The sequence below is a fragment of the Marmota monax genome, unplaced genomic scaffold (genome assembly GCF_021218885.2).
Source record: "Marmota monax isolate L192 unplaced genomic scaffold, Marmota_monax_Labrador192_F-V1.1 WCK01_AAM20220418_F8-fsc00171, whole genome shotgun sequence".
Taxonomy (NCBI): Eukaryota; Metazoa; Chordata; class Mammalia; order Rodentia; family Sciuridae; genus Marmota; species Marmota monax.
This window is the reverse complement of record NW_026694658.1, coordinates 797054-805629: the sequence shown is the minus strand read 5'-3', so window position 1 is coordinate 805629 and position 8576 is coordinate 797054. Positions and strand designations below refer to the sequence as shown.

At 55.6% G+C, this 8576-nt stretch overlaps 1 protein-coding gene across 1 annotated transcript; it reads left to right on the top strand.

Annotated features, from left to right (window-relative positions):
- The first annotated feature begins 390 nt into the window (after positions 1-390).
- On the top strand, positions 391-8576 carry Lhx1 (LIM homeobox 1). Its single transcript, XM_046423242.2, has 5 exons — positions 391-2324; positions 4218-4444; positions 4540-4817; positions 6176-6341; positions 6735-8576. The coding sequence occupies exons 1-5, from the start codon at positions 2155-2157 to the stop codon at positions 7112-7114; spliced, it is 1221 nt and encodes a 406-aa protein (XP_046279198.1). The 5' UTR covers positions 391-2154; the 3' UTR covers positions 7115-8576.

The window sequence follows — 8576 nt, the reverse complement described above, 5'->3', positions numbered from 1 at the left end:
AGGTGTCTCCGGATCACAATTTTCTCACAACTTCCCGCCGGGGTTTAGACTCCTCACCGGAGGCACTTCCCCACCCACTCCTTCCCACACCTGGGCGCCGCGCCTCGGGTCTCCCCCGCCCCCACCAGGAAACGACCGAATCAACTTTCCAAGAGCGCGCTGCAGGAGACCGACACCCAGATCACCCAGACACCGGACCCAGCGGACTTTGGATGCACTGGGGGAGGGGATATAGAAATAGGGACGGGAGGAGGGAGAGTCAGCTGCCAAGCGCCCCCTGCCTCCCCAAAGACTCGCGCTGTGCCGGTGGCAAACTTTCAGGCCAAATAAAGCAAGCCGAGGGGTGGGGGAAGTGGGGGTAGTGGGGATGCCAACACGCGGTGAATTGCAAAGCTACACTGTGCACTGGGGCTGCTGAGCTCCACCGGCCGCACCCCAACCTTAGACAAGGCTCTATCTGGGATTGCCCCTACCTCCTACAGAACTCTGGTCTCTGCCTGAGCCTATTCTCGCCCCCTCTGTCCCTCCCAACTGAAACCGACGCCTTACCGAAGCAGGAGGAGGCCAGGGCACCTCGCTGCCCGTCGCCGGTGCCGCGCGGGGCCGTAAGTACCGCCACTGATCCTCTAAACGCGGTCTCCCCGCACTCTCCCGGGCCGGGGGATGCAGAATGGTTTACAGAGGGACCGCGAGGCGCTGATTGGTCGCAGCCCGCCGTGACGTCGGCGGGCGCTGCATTAAGGCGAGGGGGCTTCCAGAGCTCAGCCAACAGCCAGAAGCAGTGACCGAGCCGCTGGAGCTGGGGAGAGACGCACCCGGGCGGCTGACTGGGGCAGAATACCAGGGACGCGCGCCGGGAGAGAGCCACCAAGGAGCCTCTGCCCGACTTGCGACAACGGCAGTCCGCGCCAAACTGTTCCAGCCGCTGGCCTACTGTAGGCGCTGCATCAGGACATTATTTTAAAGCTCTCCAAGCGGCCCCCTCCCCCCCCCGACTCCTCCCGCCGCAAAAGGAAAAAAAGGGGGGGAAGGAGACTATAAAGGAAACCCAGATTTGCCGCCACAACGAAAAGAGAGGGGGGAAAAGGAAAAAGAAAAGAAAGTAGAGCGACTGTGGGTTTGGACGCAGGCAGCCGGAGCGTGGGCCGAGCGATGCCGGGCTGCGCGCCCAGGCGGCTGAGAGTTGTGACTGAAGCCACGATGCACTGCCAGGCACGGTGAAGAGCCAGAAGGCATTGCCTCTCCAAAGGAACCCAGGCGCAGGGAGGGCCGCCTCGAGGACCAGGAGGCCGCCCGGCAGGCCACCAGCCGAGGTGACCGGGCTGGGCGGTGGGGAGCTAGAGAGTGCGTCCGTCCGAAGTTGTCACTCTCCGCTTCCGATTGACACAAACACTTCTCCAAAAGGGGGGAAACCTAAGCAACAACTGCAATCGACAAGATCTCCTACCTTACTCTCTCTCCCTCCCACCTCCCCCTTTGGCCTACCCCCGCCCCCTCCCCCAGGCCCAGCGCGGGCGCCTGGCGCGTCCCAACCCGCTGTACTATGCCGGCAGTTTAGGATCCAAAGCTTCTCTACTTGTTTTGTTCTTTTCTTAAAAAACAAAAACAAAAAAAGAGGGGGAAACCCCGGTGGTGGGCAGCCTGGGACGCACACACCCACCTTCATATCCCGACAAAAGCAGATGCACTTTGACTTCTGACAGCTCTACCTCAAGCCCGGAGAAAACTCAGCGGCGCCTTCCCCGCAACTCGTGCTCCGGGTGTCTTCCTCTTCTTTTCCGACTCCGTTTGATTTATTTATTTCCGTTCCCGCCGTGGTTCTTGGTGACCTTCATTCCTCTGCAGGCTCTGAGCAGAAGAGTCCCTTTCCCGCCCGCCTGAGACTCCTTTTCCTCTCCTGGGGAGCTGAGGGGGCGTTGCTCCGCCCGGTGGCCCTGGGATTCCCGGGTCACACACTAGCGAGGCACCCCTCGCCTCGCGTCAGCCTCCTTTCCCCCATTTGGTTTCCTGTTGCGGGTTTTGGCTTGCACGGCCAAGAGTGTCTCCTCTTTGGGGAGGGGCTGGGGAGCTGTGCCGTCATCTTCCATCTTCGGGAGTCTACTTCGCCTCTACTTGCTCCTAACTCTCCGGGCCTCACCCGACAAACCAAAGACCATGGTGCACTGTGCCGGCTGTAAAAGGCCCATCCTGGACCGCTTCCTCTTGAACGTGCTGGACAGGGCCTGGCACGTGAAGTGTGTCCAGTGCTGTGAATGTAAATGCAACCTGACCGAGAAGTGCTTCTCCCGGGAAGGCAAGCTCTACTGTAAGAACGACTTCTTCCGGTGAGTACTTCCCTCCCACGCCTCTGCTGCTCCCTCCCGGCGGGCCCTTCCTGGCCAGCTTCGGATCAGAGGTCAGCGTGGTTAAGGCAGCCGCGTTAGGAGCTGCCGCTGAAGAGGGCAGCCAAGATACACAGGCAGAAGCCTGCCTCTTCGCCAGCTGGCGCCCTGAGCCTCGGGTAGCGGCTACCGGCGTCCTGGAAAGTGTGGGTCGGGGCTTCGCAGCACGTGTCTAGGAAGAAAGGGTGTGAGCCCGCCTCAGCCCAGAAGCCACTCCTAACTTGGAAAAGATAAGGCAGCCTCGGGTGGGTCAGCCCCAGTTCCTATCTTTCCCAAGCCAAGCTCTCCAGCAACTACATCTCGGGGACTCCCCGGATTGTTTCCCTTCCAGGCTGAGCTTAGGAGCCCCTGCTCCTTCCCAGCTTTGAGACGTCCTGGCGGGAACCACCGAGGCTTTGGGTGAAGCGCCCCAGACTTTTGCAGTGGTAGCAGTAATAAAGAACTCAGCCTTGAGACCAATCCTGCAGGCCCAGTATTCTTCCCTAAACCTGGACTGGTTTCCAAGTGTAGTCCTGGGCAAACTGCTGCATTGTAGCAAGCAAAGTGCCCCTAGGGTTTTTGTTTTTGTTTTTCTGCATCCCCTGCTGGGGTTAGCTGGCAGTTCCGGCTGCTGTGCGGAGCGGGCTCCTCTCCCGAGCCCTCCCAGTCACTGTTCAGCCACAGCCCCGCACCTCCTTGTCTAGACCCAACTGGTTCCTGGCTCATTAGAGCTTAGACTTCTCTATATTCCTTCCCTCGGTTCACCATTTTAATTGTATTTTCTCAAACTCTCTATTTTACCACCTCAACCGCACAAACACAAGTCAATCGAGAACAGGCGCAAATAGGAATTGTAAATCCACTGTGTGGGTTGGAAACCTCCCAGTATACTGTATGACTTGGTCTCCGCTTTCTTTCAGTTTTTGGTGACATATCAAAATTGATGTGGGGGGGGGGAGTATCGAGGCCACACGGAATGCTCTGCCCACAGGCCCAGCAAGTGCAGTCCCCAATTCCGATTCAGGACATGTGGTTTGGCTTTGCCAGGAATCCTAGAGCAAAGCGCTATGCACGCTGTTATTAGTGGGAGGCTGAGCCTCAGAGCCTCAAGCCGGTTGCGCCGGTTTTCTCTGCAATGACTGGATCAGAGTCCGAGGGCGGCGAACCATACCCGCTTCCAGCGGGCCCCTGAGGCCTGGCTCGCAGCAAAACTCAGCAAGGCTCCTAAAGCCGGCTCTGCCCCGCCGCTACCCCCACTTGCGCCAATCTGCCAGGCTTTGGGCATGATCGTGGCAGCAGCCCACCTACTGCCACCAGGGCTCTCCGCGACTGTGTTTGTTTTACCCACGGCTAGACAGGACCTTTATCGGTGCGCGGATCCTTTTGTGATTAAAAAAAAAAAAAGAGGGGATGCTAGGAAAGAAAAACGGCACTCTTGAGCGCGTACATATGACGCCCTAATTCGAACTTGACTCCTGAAATCTAATTGGAAAATAAGTGTTCCGGTCCCCGTAACCCGCTTCCCCTGTGATCACCTTGCCGCCTTTTTCCAGGACTCTCTTTTTCCCTGGGCCCTGAGGCTGGGGTTGGCCAGCACTTTGAGTCCCTTCTTCTAACCATGTATTTCCTCTCTCACTTTTCCCGGATGCCCCCGCGCTCTCTCCTGCCACCTCACCTGCTCAATCTGTATTCTGCCTTTTTGGCTCACTCTCATCTCCCTCTTCTTCCTACTTTTGTTTTTCCTTCCCTGCCTTTCTCCTCCCTTCCTTCCCTCCTCCCTCCACTTCTTTCTTCGGCTATTTTCGTTCTCCCATTCTCTGTCTTCCCCCGCCCCTGGTCAACCCCTACCCTCTGCAGATGTTTCGGTACCAAATGCGCGGGCTGCGCGCAGGGCATCTCCCCTAGCGACCTGGTACGGAGAGCGCGGAGCAAAGTCTTTCACCTGAACTGCTTCACCTGCATGATGTGTAACAAACAGCTTTCCACCGGCGAGGAGCTCTACATCATTGACGAAAACAAGTTCGTCTGCAAAGAGGATTACCTAAGTAATAGCAGTGTCGCCAAAGAGAACAGCCTCCATTCTGGTGAGGCCCTGATTCCCAGCTGGCTAGGGGCGGGCGGGTCCTGAGGGAGGGAAGGCCGACCAGCCCCTGCTCACCAGTCCCTTTCCTCTTCTCAGCCACCACGGGCAGTGACCCCAGTTTGTCTCCGGATTCCCAAGACCCATCGCAGGATGACGCCAAGGACTCGGAGAGCGCTAATGTGTCCGATAAGGAAGGGGGCAGCAACGAGAATGACGACCAGAATCTGGGCGCCAAGCGGAGGGGACCGCGCACCACCATCAAAGCCAAGCAGCTGGAAACGTTGAAGGCAGCCTTCGCTGCTACGCCCAAGCCCACACGACACATCCGCGAGCAGCTGGCGCAGGAGACAGGTCTCAACATGCGTGTCATCCAGGTCAGAGTCCTGGCGTGCCACTCCTTCCCCCTGAGGCCCACAGGGCCACTCAGTGCACCCGGTCCAAGCCTGGGACAGCTCTGAGTCGAGGAAGGGAGCGAATCTGTGGTGGCTGGTAGAAAGTGGGGGGAGGCCAGACTCCCTCCGAACCTTGGAAAAGCTGATGCACTGATGCGATGCGTGGAACATCAAGAAATCCCTCTTCCGCACCCAATAGTGGTCATGGAGGGGGAGGGGAGTCAAACAGCTAGCTGGCATAAGGCTAGAGGAGAGGACACTGTCAAACACCACAAAAACAGTTAGGACCCCCTCTTTCTGCACACATCCTGTCCCACCCACCATCCACACCATTAGGAAAGAGTGAAGAGGTTCCTGTGGACTACAGAATGGAGCAGTTCTTCTAGTTTCTGCACAACATTTTCTCCAAGTCTCCAACCCCAACTTTGTGGGTCTCTTGCCCCAGTAAGACAAGTCCCAGAGCAGAGACTTCCCCTCCAAAGAAAGGTGGGGGCATCCTGGATTGAAGGGGAAGGAAGTGGTTCGGTGGAGAGTCTGCTCTGCCTGAATGCATTCCGGAGTGGGATGGGGGAGGAGAGGCCATCTGGAGGCAACTGGGCCTATGCATTGGGAGGGGGAGGGAGGTGAGACCAGGGCGGTGGGAGTCTCTGACCCAAGGCTAGATGTGGGATCAAGATGCCTGGAGGCTCTGTGCCTGGGAGATTCGGTGTACTTTCGTGAGTGTGTGGGGCAGCCGGCCCTGAACCGCAGGCTCTGAGACCTTTGAGAGGCGGTGCCAACCTGTGTGTATGAATGGGGGGGGGGGGCTTGTGTGTCCGTGTCACTGTGATCACAATTAGTGAGAGGCAGTGGATAAGTATTTGGCAGAGAGTTTGTGCGTAGGTGTGAAGAGAAGATGGTGATTTTGGTCACTACCCTTGGGAAACCGAGTCAGTAGGAAGCCGCCTGTGTCTCCGTCACTATCACGGGGTTGTGGGCAGTGGCGGGTTGGGGGGGGTCGCTTCAAGGAATCGTGAAAGGGAAGCTGTGTGCGTGATACTGTTTTGAAGCGGTTTAGTGAATAGGGGTGTATAGCCCCTCAGAAGCTGTAACTGTGACAGTATGACTGTTGGAAACAATGCGGCTACACAACATCCCCCAGTCGGGAATCCTGCCCACATTTGGCTCAGTGTCTGCCCTGCGCGGTCCTACTCAGAGACCCCACCACCAATTTCATACCACGCCCGGGAAGCCCAGCGTCGCGAGTCGGGTATTGGAGGGGTGAGGGGCTGGGTCCCGCCGCACACGCGGACTGGGGAGTGGAGTTTCCGCGGCTTCACTCTGCGGCGTGTGTGCTTCAGGTCTGGTTCCAGAACCGGCGCTCCAAGGAACGCAGGATGAAGCAGCTGAGCGCGCTAGGAGCCCGGCGCCACGCCTTCTTCCGCAGTCCGCGCCGGATGCGGCCGCTAGTGGACCGCCTGGAACCGGGCGAACTCATCCCCAACGGCCCCTTCTCCTTTTATGGAGGTGGGTGCGCGGCCGAGTGGCAGGGCACCGCCAGGCCGGGACTGGCTTCGCTGGAAGCGGGTGGCAGCACGGGAGGCACCCTTTGCTTAGAGAAGAGAAGATTCAGGGGAGAGAAGGCTAAAGGCTGGGAATAAATTCGGGGGAGGTGGTGAGACCATGGGTCAAATTCCTCACTTTGAACTAGGAAAGTGAGCCGGTAGGGGGGACTAGCGGCTGTCTTTGCGCAAAATTCTCCTCTGTGCTCCCAGACCCACAGGATCCTCCCCCCATAAACATCTAGTGCCCCCACCCTGGGGCCCCCCGTGCTCGGTCACCTGCTCGCCTTCACGCCCTTCCTGTCCTGACAGTCCCGGGGCCCCTTGCCCTGATATCCTCCTTTCTGCCACTCTGCAGATTACCAGAGTGAGTACTACGGTCCTGGGGGCAACTACGACTTCTTCCCGCAAGGTCCCCCGTCGTCACAAGCCCAAACACCAGTGGACCTACCTTTTGTGCCGTCTTCGGGGCCGTCCGGGACGCCTCTGGGAGGCCTGGAACACCCTCTGCCCGGCCATCATCCGTCCAGCGACGCGCAGCGGTTCACCGATATCCTGGCGCATCCCCCAGGGGACTCACCCAGCCCAGAGCCCAGCCTGCCTGGGTCTCTGCACTCCATGTCGGCTGAGGTCTTCGGGCCCAGCCCGCCCTTCTCCTCACTGTCGGTTAATGGAGGGGCGAGCTACGGAAACCACCTGTCTCACCCCCCTGAAATGAACGAGGCGGCCGTGTGGTAGCGGGGTCTCTCACGGTTCGTGGAGTTCCTGGTTGTACAGAAATGAACTTTTATTTAAGAAAAATAGAAAAAAAAACAAAAAACATAAGAAACAAGCCTCCTGCCCCACTTCCTCCAGCCTCGGGGACCATTCTTGGTCTGGGGAGACCAGATGGGAAAGGGGGACACAAAATGGGATCCAAATCCGTTTCGAGGCGGGACTGGGATGTGCGCACTGGATGGCAAGGTTCAGAACTGGGGCTCCGGAAGGGAAATGCAGAACTCTCCCCCACCAGAACCGGTATCACTGGACAGATCCACAGGCTTGTGTCCCTGGCCGTCGGGCGGCAGAAAGACATCCTGAGAGTCGCAGGCGCACTCAGCCATTGGTGATGCCGGGAGCCTTGGGGAGGGAGGCTGTGAGGCGCGCAGCCAGGTGAGGGAGGCGAAGCCGCCGGCGCGCTCCCGGGCCAGCCCGAAGGTTTGGAGCCCTGAGATATCCCCTGTTAGTGTCTCAGAGTTCAGCGACAGCGACAACAAACTCTTATAGCTTCAGAAACACCGACCTGCTGTGCATCAGGTGGGACTATATATATACATATATATATATTTTGTCTGGGTTTTTGTTTTTTTTTTGTTTTTGCCAAAATTGCAAAATTCTAAATGTAAAGCCCTCAGTATCAACTCTTCTACCTTCACAAAGCTCTACACGCAGAGATACACACAAACACACTGGTTAGGATGGTCTCCAGCCAGACCACTCAGTAAAATGACTTGAACATCGGCTGTACAAGAAAAGTATTCTACCTTTACATACAAAAGTTAAAAAAAAGACTATTGAACTAAAAACAGTCAACTGTTTACGTATAATGTTAAATTCAGGAGTTCAGTGTTTTACTAATATATCCTGTTTTGAAACCTCGTGTTCAAAAAAATGTTTTGAGCAATCAACCAAAATTGTTATTTTTCTTTTCCTGTAGATGTTCTGACAGATTTGCAGGGCTTTCGGCTCACTGTGCTAGTATGTAAAAAAGTGTTGTTTACTCGAGGCAAAGAAAACATGATATTCAGACAGTTGCCAAATAGAATAATTATAGCACAAATACTGTAAAGGTGCCTGGCACCAGCAACCTGAGAAAGTGTTAAAAAAAAAAGTGTTACAAGGTTAAAAAAAAAAAAAAAACATCTTTGCTAATTTTTAGTCCTGTTGAACATTCATGGAATTGTTAATATGACTTATATAGACCCACACAGGTTTTATTTTTGTGTCTTTAAAATAAAAGTCCAAAATATTTAAATTTTATGGTCAAATATGCAGTCAACAGCTGCTACTTTTTTCTTCATATATTAAATTTCTCATATGTCTTTTATTGTTCTAATAAACCTAAGCTTGTGTGACCTCCAGTGCATATTAGACCATTCACTGTATGAAAGAAAACATGTTGAATAAATTTGTGAGTTTTTAATAAAAATAGAAAACCTGA